Source organism: Lacerta agilis, chromosome 2, assembly GCF_009819535.1.
Source record: "Lacerta agilis isolate rLacAgi1 chromosome 2, rLacAgi1.pri, whole genome shotgun sequence".
NCBI lineage: Eukaryota > Metazoa > Chordata > Lepidosauria > Squamata > Lacertidae > Lacerta > Lacerta agilis.
In genome coordinates, this window is record NC_046313.1 from 68,594,336 (window position 1) to 68,614,662 (window position 20,327).

The 20,327-nt window shown below is 40.6% G+C and overlaps 1 protein-coding gene across 1 annotated transcript; it reads right to left on the minus strand.

The window, feature by feature from the left end:
• Positions 1-501: 501 nt before the first annotated feature.
• On the minus strand, positions 502-20,197 carry ZMYND10 (zinc finger MYND-type containing 10). Its single transcript, XM_033140608.1, is given in 16 exon segments — positions 502-2,230; positions 3,891-3,919; positions 3,921-3,976; positions 3,979-4,016; positions 5,459-5,498; positions 5,501-5,579; positions 7,476-7,543; positions 7,546-7,600; positions 9,349-9,521; positions 11,296-11,396; positions 12,332-12,419; positions 14,032-14,194; positions 15,031-15,084; positions 15,684-15,800; positions 16,858-16,966; positions 20,043-20,197. Coding segments are annotated over 16 exon segments (1,380 nt in total). The 5' UTR covers positions 20,141-20,197; the 3' UTR covers positions 502-2,118.
• Between the last annotated feature and the right edge of the window lie 130 nt (positions 20,198-20,327).

Genomic DNA, 20,327 nt, shown 5'->3' on the forward strand with positions numbered 1-20,327 from the left:
TAGATACATGTATTTTATGCGGATGCCAGCTCATTTCACATATAAGGGTTTGGCTGGACCCACTCTTTACACAAAAAGGAATGGGCAGAGGAAGTTTGAAACCCAGCCCCTTCCACCTTACCTATCTTTGCTCCACTTCTTGAAGCAATTTTCTTCCTGCATGGCTCACCTCTGGTTATCAGAACAGGATTAAGCAAAGGTGTTTAAAGCAGTGGAGGGCAGCAAGGTAACACATGGTAGGGGCTATTTCTGCTCCCTACACTGTAACAATAGGCTCCAGCCACCTTTTGCATACAGCACAAACACTTGCACAACTACTCCATCATGTCTAATTTAGCCCTGAAGCCCCTGGTGAATATAAGCAAAATGGATAAAAGGATCAGTTTCCAAGGGGAAAGCACAGCAGTGATGGTGGGTACTGATAGGATTCTTTGGCAAGTTATTTCTTTTGGATAACTATAACTTTAAATATTGAAAATATCAAAGCCAAGACTTCCTTGATACTTTTAAACAAGACCTTCATTCACTCCCATGGGACTTCTTGCCTGAGGGTATCAATTACACATAGCATCACATTCCTAAATGTTCTCACATGGCAGACATTAGTTTAATTTTAAACAACAAAACAAGGATTAAATAACAGAATAAACTTTCTCAGTAAAGATGTCATGTGTTGTACTCTCAATTCTGAAACTGTGCAGCTCAGCAAAACTGAAATTGTTTAATTAACCACATCCTTTCCCTGTCTCCTCCCTTGGTTTAGCACTCAATGCTTCTGAAGCAACCAGATGGGACAGTTGGTAACATTGCCTGTTGGCCCTCTCCATTCTTTTTGTCCCATAGTACAAAAGACACATATGCTATTTTGAGACATCAAAATATTTCTAAATGCTGGGATCCTGGTCCATACAGAGTGCAGCTATTAAAGTAATTGACATAAATTGGGATCAAACAACATGTTATAAAAATGTGTATAACAGTCCTTACAAACATGAGGTGAAAGCTACAAGTGGGGGCAGGGATTTTGAACAGGGTAATATAGTCAAGCACCCCTTCTGATCTGCTGCTTCTCGTTACCCCCTCAGAAGCAGCTTTTATCCAAAGAAGCCCTTGGGCTACAGTTTGTATGTAATGTTTATTTCGCAAAACAATTAAATTTAGTTGTTTCGAACAAGATGTAGAATGAACTCTCTGGACTGAGATTCAAGTATTCAGGATATAGCTATAATTTCAAAACTAAATTTAAATTACTGAGATCTAATAGGAACTTTGTAAATTGTAAGAATGCTCTCTCTCTGTGTGAATGTGTGTCTATACACTCCACAGTGCTGAAAAATGGTTTGAATTTGAACAAGATATTTTGTGCTCTTAAGATTGTTTCACTTCTCTCTGAAAAGCAGCATAGGGAAGTCGGATCAGGAGAGTGTCCAACATTATAGAATGGCATATGAAAAACAATCCAAAAAATATGAGTGCCTTCTGGGTTTAATGACTATCTTCCATAAAGGCTTAAAAATAGGCTCAGGTTTTCATTCTCCAAGCAGGTATATAGGTATCAAGTGACTGCATTGGTTCATGGAAAGAAAACAATTGTGAGTCAGCTTCATCATTTCTGCTGTTAACTGTAGCAGGGAATCTAGTTAATTTCAGTGCCATGGGACTGGGCAGGCTCTTCATCTAAGCCAGTATGCAAAATGATTCCATAGACTTAAAAATTCTAGATGACAAAGTAAAGAAGCAATTCTAGCACAACTAAAATTCAGTCCTTCCAAATTCCTAGGGAGTCACTCTAGCTCTCTGTCACTAGGAACAGTCCAATATGCATGCATCACCTTCACAGTCCAGGAGACAAGCAGCAGTGGTATTTTAAGATTAAATTGGCATAGGGGAGAGGGTGTTTCTCTACTCAGTGGGCTCAGTCTTTTCTTGTGCAATCTCTCCTAGTGTATGAGAATTTTGTTCCTCTAGCCTAGGCTGTATTTGTCTGAAAGTTTGTTAAATCTGACATTAAGTGGCTTCCTGTGTATGTTGCTAATAGGATATTTTCTAATCTCAAACTCTAAAATTTAGCCTATTTGTCAAAGGAGGAACTGGAGCAAACTCCTCTACCCATCAGAATTACTTGGAAGGAGTTGCCTGCGCTTGTACATCTTCCTGTATTTTCTTCAAGGTATCAGCCATCAAGTTGCAAGCTTTCTTGTGCTTCTGCCAGTGCTGTACCTGACACTCTCTGCAAAGGAGAGAGTGAAAAAAGAAATAATTTTAGAAAATAATAATAGGTAGCTCAGGATTCAGAATGGAATATGGATATATAAATTTGTTAACTGCAAGAGTGAAGCCTCCCTGATACCTTTAGCAGCTTGCCATTCTACTTGAGGTACTGCCTCTTGATTTCTATGATCTCCTTTGTGGAATTTTAGTAAATTGAAATGTTCATTATTGTGTTTTGTTATTTTAATTTTGTTTGTATGGGTATATTAGTATGTACTTAAGAAAAGTGGTACTGTATATGTTTTAAATCAGTATTTTTCTTCGAGTAATTGTTTATATCATGCAGTGGTCAAAAATCTATTTTTAAACTGTGATTTGGATGCAGAAGTGGAAACTGGAATTGGTGTTGTATAAACTATATACTGTAAAACAAGTTCACTTTGGAGTGGGGCACCAATTTGTGATTTTTACCCACCTATTTGAGAGTGTGACACTGATTTGTGCTTTCTTACTCACATATGGATAAACAGGAATTCTATTATCCCCTATATATCTTCTGTAGCCAGCACAATGTGTATTTTTGCTTTCTATATTTTTGAAGAAAATATCATGAAAAGTGCTTTAGGTTCTTAGGAAAAAGCACTATATAAATTTCAAGTTTTAATATTAATAATAATTCTTCCCCTATTCTGCTTTATGGACAAAACCGGCTGGGGGAAATCCAATGCAGATTCATAACGATCATAATTTTCTTCATCTGAGCTGTGTTTTCCACTAACCCTTGTTTGGAAATTAAGTGTCAGAGCAATGAGGGGTAACCTTGAAATATGCACCGAGAAAAATGTATCTTCTGACTCAGTTAAGAAAGCAAAGGGCAGCCTCAGTCTGAACAACTCCTCTTTATAATGGGCATGAATGATACACATGAGAGTTGCTATGGTATATTGCAAGAGGTATGATCAGCCCTATAAGATGTGAGGAATGGTTAGCTTATGTCATTTAGGATATGCCTAATCTAATGAGTGTCTTATTGTTAAAGCTCTATTAGATGAGAGAGAGTGGATACAAAATGAGGAACGTCGAAGCATGGATCTGAAATATATTTCATATAATTTCATATATTTCGGTAAGGAAAACAGAACTGCAATGGAGGGATCTTCCTCTAATGGAAGTTAAGAGTCTGTACTGTGGACTCAGTAGGAGTAGTAACTATCTCAGAATAGCTTATACACGAGGGTATATCAAATGTCTGCTGAAGAAAGATTGTTTAGGTAGTCAATGTTCCTATTAATAAGATTAATCAAGGCTACAAGAAAAAAAAAGTTTATTTAATTTTGGAACTATGATTTAAGATTGATTAATACTGTGTATTTTTGCATAAGAAAATGCTTTCAAAGGAAGATGCAAATAAGATGCAAAGACTCATATGGAACAGTATAATCACTAAGTTGCAGAGCTCAGGTTGCAGTAATGTTAGTAAATACTACTAGATTTCACAGCAAATGAGCCATAAAAGCAAGATTGTAGTCTAGGTAAAAGCCAGTAAGGTGTCCTATAGTATTCAAAAACACAGGCTTTAAAATTAATGGCTTTTGCACTGAGGGGTATCTCTGAAGCTTTTGCCTACATATGAGCTACCCAAAAAAGGGCTCAGTATAGTACAGCAACTGTGTACTTACCTTTTGCAATACCATTCATTCCGGCAACGAGGAGCAGCGTTTTGCTGCCTCAGAGCCACACATCCCACACTTGGGTTTCTCTGGATCAGGGCTTCCATCACATCCAGGTTGTATGTTTTTGCCCATCTGATTTAAGAGAGAAAGCAGCTTCAGAAAGTCCTTCAAGCAACAGCACATAATTCCAACAGTTACAGTACTTAGTCTTAGTCATCTGCTACAGGATAGAGTCTTTACATCCAAGACTGATACACATTCAGTGGAATGTCGAGTGGTATTGTAAGGTACCGTAGCTGATAGCTAGTTGAATTTAGTGCAAACATGAGATAAATGGATTCACAATCTTGATTTAAAACAGTGTCATAAACACTTCATACAACTGCATGCTGGACACACAATTGACATCGCCACATATGGAAAAGCCTCTTCCCCAAGACTTCCTTACACCTGGAGTACTGAACTAGAATTCAGACACTAGCAAATTAGAGATAATTAGAAATAAGTTAAACACGTTCAGAAATGAAATGAAATAAAATTTAGGAAAGTTTTGATGGATCATACTTGTGAATCCATTTCCTAATTCTAAGAAAGCTTTATCGTGCTTTGGACACTGCTAACTGAAAAGGCAATATAAAAGATAACTATAACACAGTCCTAGAGCAACAGTACTTAGATGTGGTGCTGGGTTCTCTAAGGCGAGTATGTGGCAGCGAGCCAAATCCCTTTGGCAAAAACCCCAAATCTGACTCAAAAGTGTTTCACATGATCTGCTATGGCCTGTTATCATGCAAGAGGCTCTTATAGGTTTGAACTCCAGCTGTTTTTGCTTTGGTTTCCTTGGATGATGCACAGCTAAATTCCTGCTTGGCAACTCCAAAGGCCATGAATACCCACCTGAGGTGGATGTAAGTTCTGAAACAGGGACATGGTGGGGCACTGTGGTCTAAACACTGAGTCTCTTGGGCTTGCCGATCAGAAGGTCAACGTTCTGAATCAGCACAGCAACGGTGGTGAGCTCCCGTTGCTTTGTCCTAGCTTCTGCCAACCTAGCATACCAGTGCAAGTAGATAAAGAGGTACCACTGTGGCAGGAAGGTAAGTGGCATTTCCGTGTGCTCTGGCTTCCGTCATGGTGTTCCATTGCGCCAGAAGTGGTTTAGTCATGCTGGCCTCATGACCGGAAAGCTGTCTGTGGAGAAACGCTGGCTCCTTCGGCTCTGAAAGCAAGATGAGTGCCGTACCCCACACTTGTCTTTGAATGGACTTAAGCATCCAGGGATCCCTTACCCTTTACCTTTTAAGTTCTGAACAACTCCAAACAGAACACTCAATCTAAAGGACGCTTTCTCATGACATTATGTTACATGTATATAAGTTCATGTGTGAAGAGGCCAAAGACTTTCTCATTTGATATAGGAAGTCAAATTTATTCTGGGGGTTCTTAAACCTAGTTGAATTGGGAAAGCTGAATGTTTGTTATTCAGCATGTGGGCTTTCAGATTCTGTGCATCCAGCTGGCTAAAACAAAGACTCGCCATAATAGTATGAATCTGAGCATGGTAAAAATTTTACCTGCAAGCCTGGCTTCTCAGTTCCTCCTCTGAAGGGCTAACATGTTGTTTACCTGGTGCTTGCAATGGCTTGCCATTTTCCCAGAGTTCTTACTGACAATGTTTTCCCATATTACAGGAACCTGTTAGGACAGCAAAGAAAGGTACATCCATCTAAAGCAAGGGATTCGAGAGCGGTAATAATTCCTGAAGCTCCAGTAGAGTGCAAGCACATTTGGAAGCGATAAGCATCTATTTATATAAAAGAAAAAAGCAGGATTTCTGTGTAGGTTTAACTGATAAAGGGAAAGTCTAACAATAGAGTTGAATGGGGAGACATTTGAAGGAATATTGAACAGTTTTATGTAACAGTGGACAAAAACCAAATAGAAGAAATTTCAGTATAATTCTTTTAAGAAACTGCAGCCTCTTTCTTCTAGACAGATTTGAATTAACGTAACAGCATGAGCAATTCCTGGCCTGCTTGTCTCTGCCTATTTTTTTTTAATAAAAAACTTTCTGTTTGATTATCTCCCAAATCCTTACTTCCACATGCTAGAATCAGCTTTACTGCTAGGGCACAACTAGCAATCAGTTTTCTGCATGTTGGGTCACATGAACTAGAAATGAGGAAGCTTTGCTTAGAAAAGCAGCATTGATGGAAAAAACAGACTTGTTCCATTTAGCTATCAAACTGGGTGTGTGTATCTGATGTTATATTTTGGAGGGGAGTGAACCCTGTCTGTCCCACTGACAATTACATATTTATAATCTAATCTGTAGTGTTCAGGTCTTCAGAAAATACAATACCAGAACACTCCAGGGATTCAGTAGGAAGTCCCAAATACTATAAGTTGAAGGTGGATATTGAGGCATGAGCCTAGAATGTGGAACTGGTAATTTCAAAAAAATCTGCCACATGGCTAAAGCTTACTTAAAATGAACTTTCTGTAATCTGTCAGTTCCCTGAAAAGATTTTTCTTTCATATATGAAAGAAAAATCTGGCAAAAGGGCAAGTTTGATGAAGTTCAGTTCTACAGGAAAAGATGATATTTCAAAAGAGTTGATGCACCTATCGAGTAAAAATGGACTAGTGCGGGGACTGAGAGTCAAAGACTGCTCTGTGGAGAGAGAGAGAGATGGAAAAAAACAAGCCTCTTCATCATTGCTTGGCATAAAGACAGTGGGTGAGTTCATGGCTCATTGGGAAGTTTGCCTTGCCAGAGTGTGTACAGCATAGCTGCCAGTCCCGTCTCTCTCTCTCTCTCTCTCTCTCTCTCTCTCTCTCTCTCTCTCCCCCCCCCCCCACAGTCTGTTAGAATGCCGATTCTCAGTTACTGGTACCAATGTAAACTAAGAGAAGGGCAGGGCTGTAGCTCATTGGTAGAGCATTTGCTTTGCATGCAGAAGGTCACAGGCTCAACTCCCAGCATCTCCAGGATAGGGCTGGAAAAGCTTTTCTGCCTGAAAACCCTGAAGAGCTGCTGCTAATCAGTGTAGACAGCACTGAGCTAAATGGGCCAGTGGGTGTGACTAAGTATAAGGTAGCTTCCTATGTTCCCGAGAATCAGTAGACTAGAACTGCTCAATAATTAAGAATTTAGACACAAACACACTGGATTCAGCTTTTTCTGGGATCCATTGCACACCTTTATATTATTGAGGAGTAACTTCACATGCTTTCTTTTTCTGTGGTTTTCTCCAAGATTAACTTCCTACATGTTTGCCTATTTAGAATAATGTTACCTGCTGACTATCAATATCCTTGCTTAAGGAATTTCTATGCTCAAATGCTGTAATTCTGATGATGTTAAAACAATCCTGTTCCTAATTCATATCTGCCTTTGATATTTGATTGCTCTGCACTGTAAATAGTTTGCACAATAAAACTGCCAAAAGACTGTTTGGGTTCCTGCTTCGTTACTCGTAAGCACCATCACGCGAACCTTACAATGCCTTAAAAAATCCAATGATAATGAAGGAAATTGAAGTGCAGGAATAAAAAAAGTTGGCAGGAAGGAGATGGTTTTGGATATACCTGCTCTAGTATGAGGTCCTTCTTGGGTGGAACAGGGTCTGTCACAGCAAGATGGCTCAGGAATCTTGTAGCTCGAGAAGATTGGGGAATTGGTCAATGAGGACATCAGTCAGGAAGGCACGGAGCTAAACAGAGATGATCACAAGATTTTTAAAAAAGTTAATAAACCATATGCTAAGTAAAAGGATCTGCATGAACAACTGACACCTCTATACTTTATCTCTCAGATCTGTCTCAGATCTCAGAGGCTGGTTAAGTAAAACAGTGCATTTCAAATTACCCAATCTCTACTGCTCAACAAAAAACTGGAAGAACAATACAAGGAGGCAAAAATTTGCTACACTTGGAACAGCAAGGAGGCCATCGGTTGCGACTACAGTCATACCTCAGGTTACTGCTGCTTCAGGTTGCGCGTTTTCGGGTTGCGCACCGTGCTGAACCCGGAAGTACCGGAACAGGTTACTTCCGGGTTTCAGCGCTCATGCATGCGCAGAAACACTATATCACACTTGCGCGTGTGCAGACATAGCGCTGCGGGTTGCAAACGTGCCTCCCGCATGGATCATGTTTTGCAACCCAAGCGTCCACTGTATTATAATTTCTGCAGAGAAAGATATAAACAAGTAGCCCTCCAGCTCCCATATTAAGCAGAAGAGAGGGAACCACCAGAAGGCCCTTGGAGCTAGATCTCAGTGTCTAGGCTGAAGGATGGGGGTAGACTGAAGAATGGAGGTATACAGGACTGAGGCCGTTTAGGGCTTTAAAGGTCCCACGCCAATATAATTTCTATACATAACGTAGTACCAGTGTCGTAAGCAAATTTATCTTCTTACTCTTCAATGACTATCATTTTTAAAAAACCAACTCTTTGCCTAAAAAGGCTCCGAGAGTGACTTACACATCACTAAAAAGAAGGAAAATATGTGGGAGGATGAAATAAACAAACTAAGTTACAAGTTTTTCTAATGATCAGCCAGGGTGGAAATGTTCAAGGAGAGAAGGCACCAAAAGTTGCTGGTCTCTCAGTTACATGGATGGAGTGGCCCTGCATCCTCTGTTGCAGCAGATGCAATATGATGGATTTATTATTATTATTATTATTATTATTATTATTATTATTAAATTTGTATACCACCCTTCATCCAAAGATCACCAGGGCAGTTCACAAAAAAATACAAAATGATAACACAATATACATAATAAAACAAAAACAAAGCAATATCCCCCCAAAAAACATGTAAAAGGCCACAGAATGTGCCTTATTGGCACAAAGCTCATTTATATGAGTAATGTCTTGCGGCCAAAATGCACTTCTTGTTGACTGCTTTCTGGAAAATATGGAAATGGCCAAATAACTGATTGAATTCCGAGTATAATTCCAATGTATAATTCCAATACACATAGTCTCTCTGTAGTGTTGTAACAAATGTTTATGTTGTAGCAAAATTTGCAGTGTTGTAACAAAATTTGTGTTTAACCAAATTCTCAATATTTTAGATAAGAAAGGAATTTAAATTTATCAAACAAAAGCTACCACATACTGTTAGAAGAAAAGGGCATTTTCAATGTTTCCTTTCTCTGTAACATGCTAAAACAAAAACATTCCACTCCCAAAATAAATAAGTGTCCCACAGATAATTTTAAATAAATTAGTCAACAGACGACAAATTTTAACTAATTGCCGGTTAGCTCAATTAAGGCTTGCAGGGCCTACTTTACTCCCAGTTGTGATGGATTAGCTGATGAAAAATCAATAAATTTTAATCCTGGTTCCTGGTACATTGTTAAAGCTAGAATAGTATATCTAAATATGCCCAGAGTAAACCTTATGAGAATCATGCACTTGCAATCTGTGTCCTCTGTATTCCTGTACCTTCAGGAGCTGGCCTTTGTTAAAATTATTGAAGTTGTACTTGCGCTGACATTCTGAGCTGAGGAGCAGGTTATAGAGAGCAATCCAGACTTGCCCATCCAACTTAGTCATCTTCACATGGTCTTCATAGGGCACATCATACCATGCACCATTCTCATACTTTTTCAGCTTCCTGGGAAAAATGATAAATGGTGATAATAAAGAAAAGGACATTTTTTAAAATCACAAGTAACATTTAAATATGATAAATATAGATCTAGTAGGGCAAAAATCTCCAGGCCAAGATGGATGAAAAGCTGCTCATGCAAATGTGACTGCAACTTCAGGGGGGGGGGGGTTTGGTAGGAGTGTATAATTTGTATACTTATGTCCAGTTTGTTTCTTTATCCCTTCATTTAGTCCTTCAGGGGCACAACAATTCGACTATTGTTTTTTTCTGGTTCTGGAACTCTATTAGGAAAGCAAGAAGCCTCTCTATTAGGGTTCTCTTTTCCAGAACTAAAGCTACAAAACTATGTTCCTTAACCATTGTTTGCATCTGTATGTCTCAGGAGACAATGGAAGAGTTCAAGAGTAAAGTCAAAGCGTTGGAGAGTTACAGAGCCTGCTGTGGCTGCAGAGACCAATACAGAAGAGACATGTTTTGTTGCAGCTGGGGCAGATGAAGGCATCCAGTTTTGCTGCTACAGGTACACCATGGCATTTCTTCTAAATCAGTGCCCTAGTGGTATCCTTATACATCTCTTGTACATACATGCTTCCTTCTATCATGACTGTGGTCTACTGCCTGGTTAGCTGAATATTCAGATGATAGTCTGCTTCTTGGAATGACAGACTGAGGTGCCTGCTCATAGATACACCAAGGGTGAATAGGCACCCTAGCTTGTTCAGTGAAATGTCACATTTGTCCTTCACAGTTCTACTTATTTTTAGAGGTAGAAAAAGCAGTACAGGAACAGGAAGGGACAACAAGAGATAGCTAGGGTCAAATAAAAAGGAAACAAACAAACTAACTAACTAAAACAGAGGGGCTATGGTAAAGATAGGTTTTGCATTTCCACAACTGGTTAGAGCAGGGGTCCCCAAAGTAAGGCCCGGGCCCGGATGCAGCCCATTCGCCTTCTAAATCCAGCTCGCGGACGGTCCGGGAATCAGCGTGTTTTTACATGAGTAGAATGTGTCCTTTTATTTAAAATGCATCTCTGGGTTATTTGTGGGGCCTGCCTGGTGTTTTCACATGAGTAGAATGTGTGCTTTTTATTTAAAATGAATCTCTGGGTTACTTGTGGGGCATAGAAATTTGTTCATATTTTCCCCCCAAGATATAGTCTGGCCCCCCACAAGGTCTGAGGGACAGTGGGACCGGCCCCCCTGCTGAAAAAGTTTGCTGACCCCTGGGTTAGAGAGCAAGGGTTGAGGTGCAGCCTGTACCATATATTAATTACAAAAAAAATGATGAATCATGCAAAAATTAGTTGAAGACATAGCCATCAGAAGTACCTCAGGTTACAGGCGCTTCAGGTTACAGACTCCACTAATCCAGAAATAACGCTTCAGGTTAAGAACTTTGCTTCAGGATAAGAACAGAAATCGTGGTCTGGCGGCACAACAGCAGCAGGAGGCCCCATTAGCTAAAGTGGTGCTTCAGGTTAAGAACAGTTTCAGGTTAAGAACAGACCTCCAGAACGAATTAAGTTCTTAACCAGAGGTAACACTGTAATGGATGTTAAGCTACAAATACATTTACTGGGCATAAGGGCTATAAAAGGGGGAACCCTGAGTTTTATGGAGAAGAGTGTTAGTCTATCCTGATGTTCCAATCTAAATTTACAAACAACAGAGGACCCAACCAAGAGGAACCCTTAATACCCAAGGCTATAGGGGATATTATCAAAAGGTCATGTGGTTCTTTTTTGATAGAAATAATCCCTAACCCATAATACACACCTTCTTCACGGAAGCTCCATGGAGAATGCTCTACCAACTCTACTAAGAGACATGGAAAGTTGTGGGTATTCAGAATTCTTGTCACAGCACTCACTGGCAAACTGACAAAACATAAGGATATATTGAAGATGCCAGTTTTATGCAATAGAGCAGCTAAGTGTTTTCGTCAAGATTCACAAAACTAAAATTAATATGAAAAATTTAAGTGACAAAAATTAAGACCTCAGTTGGTAGTCATGCTAGGATGCTTACAATGAATCATCAGCAGTTAAGAATACACACCAGCAAGCAGTGCTAAAATCCTATTGCCATACAGTGGTGCCCCGCTAGACGAAAATAATTCGTTCTGCGAAAATTTTCGTTCTAGCGGGTTTTTCGTCTTGCGGAGCGGCAATGACAGCCGCGCTCTGCAAAACGAAAAAAAAAAAAAGACGAAATTTTTTCGTCTTGCGAGGCAGCCCCCATAGACTTTTTCGTCTTGCGGGGCAGCCTTCCGCTAGACGAATGCCTTCGTCTAGCAAGTTTTTTTCGTCTTGCGAGGCATTGTCCTAGCGGGGTACCACTGTACTTATTATAGCAAAACTATATACTCCAACACTTCAGTGAGTAATACTTTAAGTGATTAACAGCACTACGCAATGAACATATATAAATGTTTACTCCTATTCAGATAAGGATGTCATCAAGACTTCAGTGATTGTATTCATAGCAATTTAAGTCAATATTCAACTTAAAACAAAATTCAGCTTCTCATTATATTACAAGTTATGAACTAACCCCACAGGTACCAACTCCCTGGGGCTACAAAATTCCCCATGAAGAGGCTGGGCACCGACAAACTTTGGTGCCAGGGTCATGCACGCTGCCATAGCACTCATGGCCCCGAGCACCCTCAGTTGTAGGGCCAAGGTGGCACTCCTGAACTAACCCATAAATGAATCTTCCAAAATTGAAACTAGCAGACTAGGGAATAGAGAAAATATTTACCCCTTCTCCCAGGTGTTTACCTCAGTTTTTCCATGAAAACTGAACATACCTGTCTAGTAGACCGGTAATGAAACGGAACACGGAAAGCGCTTTCAGTGAGATCTCAAACTCCATCTCCTCAGCTTGTTTCTTAGTTCCTGGAAGCAGCAAAATTCAAACAAAGAGCTATATCTAAGGCTCAAACACTATAGTGATGCTGACAGGTGCTGGTGGGGAAATCTGAACCTTTTAAAGTTTCTCTCCATATTCAACAAATGACACTTATTCATGGCATCATCTCAAGCAGTACCTGGGCCAGAGGTGAAGTTGCAGAGGTGCTGGACCCAGGCCCCAACAGTGAACCTTAGCTCCCTGCATCAGAATTCCTAGAGATAACATCCCCTGGCCCCAATCTTTCTGAAACACGGCTCCATAGTACCTGCTCCCTCATTCAGGCAATACACCAGACAGGAATCAAGAGAGAAATGTTGGAGTGTTAAGTTTGAGGTTAGAAAACTACGTCTTTAAAGCTTTCTACCCCTTGAGGTGGAGCCTAGGATGGGTAACTAAACACAAAGGGAGGGGGATAAGGGTTGGGAGCTAGGAGCCTGTGGGAACAAGCTGCCTTCACTCTCTGATCTGTCCAGGGTTCTGCAGAACCTGTATCTAATTGCAGCTCTTCTCTGGTCTGGCTTCATGATACTGCACTGGAAATGCAGCTATTACCTATGCTACATAATCTCAAGCTGGACCTGCTTCCTTACAACTCTTCAGCGAGTACAGCCTTACCAGGACTGGGCACTTTATGAAGTACCAGTAGTTCTGTGTCCAAAATCAGAAGGTGAAGAGTTTGCAGGGAGATGACAGCTACAAGATAAGCTGGTGGAAGGATTGCATATTCCTTACTTAGTGTCTGAGAGACTATTAACCCACAGCAAGTAAAACTCTTGAGTGTTCTGCATTATCTTCCCAAGCTTAGTAAAATGCTAGACAGTGAGACACAACTGGTCAGACTCTACCATGTCACAAAACAAGAGTGTAATTCAAACAATGATGCTGGAAGCATGGAGATAGAGGAAGATAGCTGGGAACTCAACAAGAACAAACTGCATTCCTTCAATGAAGAAAGCTTTTTGCACAAGTAGTAAATAAAACAGCTCATTTTCACTTAGAACGTTACCACATGCCTAGTAAAGGGGGAACTCATTATTTAGAATAGCTTCATTACTCAGAACAGTGATTCATGGCCTTTTGGTTCTGAAAAAGTAGTGGGAATAAGTGCAGACAGCAGATGTGGTTATGGAAACTAACACAGAATGTTTCAGAGCTTTGCAGAAATTATTTTTCCCCTGGTCCTACCATGATGCAAACTGAGACAGGCCACTTCAGAAAGGACATTGTGAGATCAAAGGGTAGCAAATGATCTGTTTTTTAATTAAATATTTTATGGTGTGGAGGGCACCACATGAATTTTACATCTTGGGAATTAAAGGGTAGAATTCCACATTGCCTAATGATGAACATTCAGTTTGTGCAAGCATTTCAGCTTGCCAGATGGAAAGATCCCCCCTCTCCCATGAGCTGTTCTGGGGGTTCTCTGAACCCCCTCCCCTGGAAAGAGGTATGCAAGGGAGAGGGGTGGAAAACCCATTTCACAAGCAGAATTATTTTCACTGGGTTTCTGCTGCGCTGATGGAGCTGGTTAGGTGAATCCCACCAAAAAGTTTTTCTTTTACCCAAAGAGGCCATCTAGAAGTGGGAGGTTGCAACTTTTACCAACCTGCATCGATGAAGGATTGGCAAGATCCTCTGACTGAAGCTTTTGCTCAACTGGGAACTTCCCACTGGCACTTCGAGCTGCTAATAGGGTCAGCTTCCTATGGCTGTAATCTATCAAGTCCAGAATGGTATCCTCTGCTGATTCACAGATTTCCTGCACAATAACAGAAATGCTAAATTCTGCAGAAAGAATGGAAACAATATTCCAAAATGAAGGCAACTCATCACTTAAAAAGTGGCTTTGGTTACACTCTAGTGTATATGTGTTAAGTTATCCACAGTGTGTCTCTGAAATAACATAGCTGTCAAACTAGTTAGGCCTAATTTCCAGTACCTGGATTAAATGAGTTTCGTCCTTATCCAATATACCTTCTTGCCTGACCATGCATGTCTAATAGCTAGAATAAGAAGCCACCTGCTTTATTCTGTTGGGAGCTAAAATGTTGTTTAGTGAAAAGCAAGAGAAGACTAAATTACACTGATGCAACAGTTTAGCGAAAGAATGTACTAGTAGAGAGTCAAAGGGTATTCCACAATAGGTCAGGTAGGAAAAGATAGGATACTTGACCAGGGATGAAGTAAAAAGTCTGGGGTGAATATCTGGTTTCTGTGGGGCACTTGCCTGCACTTTAGATTAGTAGGGCTAAATGTTGTACTGTTGTAATGTTGTTACTTCAGCCAATCTGGGGAGCAGCAGGCCTGTACCGTGAAGTCACATAAAATATTATACAGATTGGCAAATCAATGACATTGTTACTTGTAGCTCATGCAGAAGCCCTAGGTGATCCTACTCCACTCTAAAATATTTGTAATAGAGGAATAAGAAGGAATAAAAAAGGCCCAGATCAACAATTATCCCCTGGACCATATTACCACACTGAGAAGTCTCCACTTGGTGAATTATCATGATTCATTTGCAGTGACCGAAATTATCATTATGATATTTTTGTCCATAATCTTTGCTCATAACAGTCTAAATTTGCTGCCTACCTTGTGAAAAAACACTGTCTCCAACAGGTTAATAATTGAAGCTTCATGACGCAGCTGAGGTGGAAGAATAAAGCATAAATTATCAAAATGCCGCTTGCTGGAGACATAGTAATATCAAAAAACAAGGGAATATGTTGTAAGAAATAGAATTCCACTTTTGTGTCATCTTAGTGATGTGAGAACATAGTCTGTGGGACAATGTCACAAATCAGATTCACATTTAAAAGATTTAATGTGTGTGTGTGTGTGGTGGTAGGAAAACCATCTATAGAAATTGCAGTTGATTACATTGAACCTTGGCCTGTAGGATTGTTATGATCAGAACAGAGTATTACATACTGAAATAAAAACTGATTTTCTGTATTCAGGATAATAGGTACTAAAATGAGGTGCTACCCTCTTGAAAGGGACAATTTGTTTTAATGTTTTGGAAGCTGTAGCTTTAACGAAATAATTAGCTTTCTCAGAAATTTAGCTTAAAATTTATTGTACATTAATAATACATATAATCTCCTAATAGTGATAATTCTGGGATGTGCCAGACTAATTTAGCTAGTTGAAGCATCATTGTGTGATACTTTCTTACATATATTGTGCAGTGTAAGTAGCATAGTAGTATGAAATGTTCTACCTAAAACCCTTTTAAAACTTACCACTAAGTATATGGGAAATGTGCTTTTTGGTCTGAAATCCTCCAGTCTGCAAAGTATAGGGAATATCTTATGCTTCCAGATCTCCACAGTGATTAATTCCTCAATCAGAACTGGGATCTAAACAGGAAAATAATAATAATCAGAATGAGTGAGATATTTCCAGCTTAAATATGAAGTCTGTAAGGCCTGAAACAAACAAGAAAAATTCAGGGCTTGTGATATGTCTCTCTGATGTTCAAACAGCTTACTGCAGGCAGAAGTAATTCTCTCACTTTACACATTGCTATTCACAGGGCAGACAAAAAACCTTTACCTGTGACAATGAAAGAAGGTGCACACAGTCTTTCTTATGGAACACTGAAAGCCAGTGTGGTGTAGCAGTTAGAACTGCCCTGACATATATAAATCTAATAAATAATAATAATAATAATAATAATAATAATAATAATAATTAGTGTTGGACCAGGACCTGGCAGACCACAGTTCAAATCCCCACTCAGCCATGAAGCTCACTGGGTGATCTTGGGCCAGTCATTCACTCTCAGCCTAACCAACCTCACAGGGTTGTTGAAAACATATTTACCTGGCACTAAGTCCCATCTGAGACTCGACAATTGGTTGTCTGCTCAGTTGTCAATGACTCATGACAGGACCTTGTCATTATTGGTTTCCCCATTTGTGGAATGTCCCCCTTAGTGATATGTCCCTCTCTATTATTATTAACTTTCAAGAGGAATTTGAAAATATTCCTGTTTATCCAGGCATTTGCTTGCTGAAGAATATGATTCCAGGCAACCATAAGATCACCGAATGAACTAATGCTTTTAACTGTAACAGCTCTTAGAGCATTTTAAACCTGTAACTGCTCTTAGATAGTTTAACTGTAACTGGTTTTAAAAAAAGAATTTTTAGTTGTTTAGACTGTTTTTCATTTAAAATTGTTGATGTGTTTGCCTCCCTGGGCTCCTTTGGGAGGAAGGGGGCAGGATATAAATTAAATAATTATTTTTTTTAAAAATCTCACTTAGGATTGTGGCCTTAGAGTGCATAGTCAAAATCATTAACTGCCTTGCGTAAGTACCAAATAAAACACAGTTCAACTTTGTTCACGGAAACATAGACTCTGTCAGATACCAATGCTTCTCTTATTGGTTCACAGTTGAATGCATCATACCTTGCCATTGTTCACCAGAAGCTCAGTAAGGAGTTGCTCATGCCCAGCAGAAGCACTCAGTATTGCCTGCATGTTAAGCTTCTCAATGTGCTCATGTTGCCTTATCCACCTAGGAGAGTAGGGTGAGAGTAGTTAGCACCAGTCCCCCATTTCTTCATGCAAACATTTTCTTCTGGCTGTCAGCCATTCTTTTCACATTTATTGCACTGGATTATACTTCACAAGTGTACCTGATTTGATGACATCCATAATTTGAAACGCTGTTAGCCATGTCCACAGATACTAATATTATTTATACATACATACATACATACTAGATGATCTTCCTTCATTACATGATTGTTTGTTGGTAGTCAAGAATTATATTTCTTGAACAGAAATTAATGACCAGAGATTTTTGTCTTCTGCCTTTGGAAGGTGATGCCCTTCAGATTCAGGAAGAGAAACAATGCTACTGTTTTTACTTGATATAGTTGTGAGTGTTTTGACATTGTAATATTAATGATTATAAGGTCCCCCAGAAATGCATGCGTATTGGAAGAGCAGGAGGATGGAGTCAAACAACATTTGAGTTTAGCTGAAATGGAATGAGAGAGGAAGAAAGGGCCAAACAGCTGCTCTTTTTGGGAATCTCATGCAAAACCAAAGGTGATCATGGAGCCCGAGAAAGTAAAATCTCTCACTGCCTCCATGTCTTCCCCTTCTATTTGCCAGGAGGTGATGGGACCAGTGGCCATGATCTTAGTTTTTTTGATGTTGAGCTCTCAGACCATATTTCGCGCTCTCCTCTTTCACCCTCATTAAGAGGTTATTTAATTCCTTCTCCTTTCTGCCATCAAAGTTGTGTCATCTGCATATCTGAGGTTGTTGATATTTTTTCCGGCAATCTTAATTCCGGCTTGGGATTCATTCAGTCCAGCCTTTCAAATGATGAATTCTGCATATAAGTTAAATAAGCAGGGAGGACAATATACAGCCTTGTTGTATAGCCTTGTCATACAGCCTTGTCTTTCATGGATCACTGCCTTGTTGTGGGGAAGGGGCTTGAATAACTCAGAGAAGCTATGAGCTATGCCAAGGGTAAGCAAACTTTTCAGCAGGGGGCCGGTCCACTGTCCCTCAGACCTTGTGTGGGGCTGGACTATATTTGAAAAAAAAAATATGAACGAATTCCTATGCCTCACAAATAACCCAGAGATGCATTTTAAATAAAAGCACACATTCTACTATGTAAAAACACCAGACAGGTCCCACAAATAACCCAGAGATGCATTTTAAATAAAGGACACATTCTACTCACGTAAAAACATGCTGATTCCCAGACCGCCATGGGCCGCATTTAGAAGGCGATTGGGCCACATCCGGTCCCCGGGCCTTAGTTTGGGGACCCCTGAGCTATGCTGTGCATGGCCACCCAAGATGGACAGGTCATAGTGGAGAGTTTTGACTAAAGTGATCCACCTGGAGCAGGAACTGGCAAGCCACTCCAGTATCCCTGCCAACAAAACTCCATGGACAAAAACAACTGGCATATTATAAGTCATTAGGTGCCTGAAAAACTCCCATTTACACACACCAGACACATCAAGTTACCAATCCTTTCAGTCTGTGCATGATTATATTAGTACTATATTTATTTCAAATACAAAGATAGGATACATTGGGCTCCATTAAGACCCACAGCAGAGACATTCTACTCCTATGAACCTCATGCACACCTGAAGTTGAAACTTGTGGAGATTCACAACTCTCCAGGGTGCATTTCTTAATTTCATTATAAACAGAAAATGTGGTGCCTCTTGTGGCATCCTTTACTTCAGATTCTGTTTCCATGATCATTCATAGGATTTCTACTAATCTATATTCAACAGATAAAACTCAGAAACGGAAATAAAAGTCCCAGCCTACTCCTTTCCACATGTTTACTAAAAGGCAGCCCAGAAAAAAGCAACCCTCATTGTTTATCCCACTATTATCCACTGTCCAGTTGTTATCCTGTGTCCTTGGAACAGCATATTTCAAATGATTGTCCTTCAAATAGTCTTAGTTTTAAGCCTCCAGCAGTTGAAAAGCCTAGACCCCCTTCTTCCCTTAGGACACAAAGCATCCAGTGTCCTTGAGCAGAATTAATGCCTCTTATCCTTTCACTCCCTTGCATCAGTCTTCAGCTGATGGATAGCATGTGCCTCCCCTCTTCTCCCATCCCAACGCCTCACACTTCAGGGTGTAGTGGCAGTTCTACATAGGCAGTGTGGCAGAGGGGTTACAGTGTTGGGGGAAGAGGGTTCAAATCCCCACTCAGCCTTGAAGCTCACTGGGCGACCTCACCCTCTCTGTCAAGCCTAACCTACCTCGCCGGGTTGTTGTGCGGGGTTAAGTGAGGTGGGGATAACCATGGAGGCCACCTTGAGCTCCTTGGAGAGAAATGTGAAATACAAACGCAATATAAGAGATAAATAATCTCTTGCTGTCCATGTGGCTCCTGTGCCCAGGGCCGGATTTAGGTTTGATGAGGCCCTAAGCTACTGAAGGTAATGGGGCCTGTATATGTCCAAAGCTAACTTTTGTCAACAACAAATTGTTGTTTTTTGTGTTGAATATATGCTGTATGGTAATTTATGGACCTAATAGGTATCTAAAGCCATTTGCACATGTTGCCATGCAACCAGTCCATGCAGAATGTAAGTACCCTAAATATAGAAATGTGCAAACCAGTGATATTTTAGGAAGCAGGCTAGCAGGCGGGGCCCATGACTTATATCATAGAAGCCTGCATAACACAAAACACTGTTGCTGTATGTACGTTTTATTTTACTTGTTTTTTATCTTACATTTTGGAAATGTACATCCAGTGGTTTTTCCCTTTAAATTCTTTTTGGGCCCCCAACTATATGTAGCTTGTTTAGCTTATAGGTAAATCTGGCACTGCCTGTGCCTTTATTTCCCCACCTGTGGCAGTGTTGCATTGGGCAACAGCAGGATAACAGGAGATAAGGGATTTACAGCTGGGACAGGCAGAAATCCCACAGGTGAAGCCTGCCATCCTGGACCCCGCAAAGGGGCTCAGCCTCCCTGCTTCGGCCTGCTCGACTCTGAGGCTCCTTCCCCCCGCGAGCGAGGCACTATTTCTTATCGCCCATGGACAACCCCTTCCCTCCAGCTCGGCTTCCTCCTCCTCCTCGTACCCGTAGTTTCCGATATCCCTCAGCTGGAAGTCCCTTAGCGACTCCACCAACGCTTCGGCTTCGCCGGGCAGCAGGACGGTGGGAAGCGCCTCCTCCATCGTGGCTTCGAGGGAGACGCCAGGCCCGACGCCATCGCCATGGAAACGAGCGCGGGCTGCCGCGGCAGCAATAGCACCTCCGCCAGCGACCTCTAGTGGAGAGACTTGGCACTGCGGCCCACCGACCTATCCCTGCTGCGGATCCAGAATGGGTCTCCGCAGTCACTTGCGGACACACCGTTAAGCC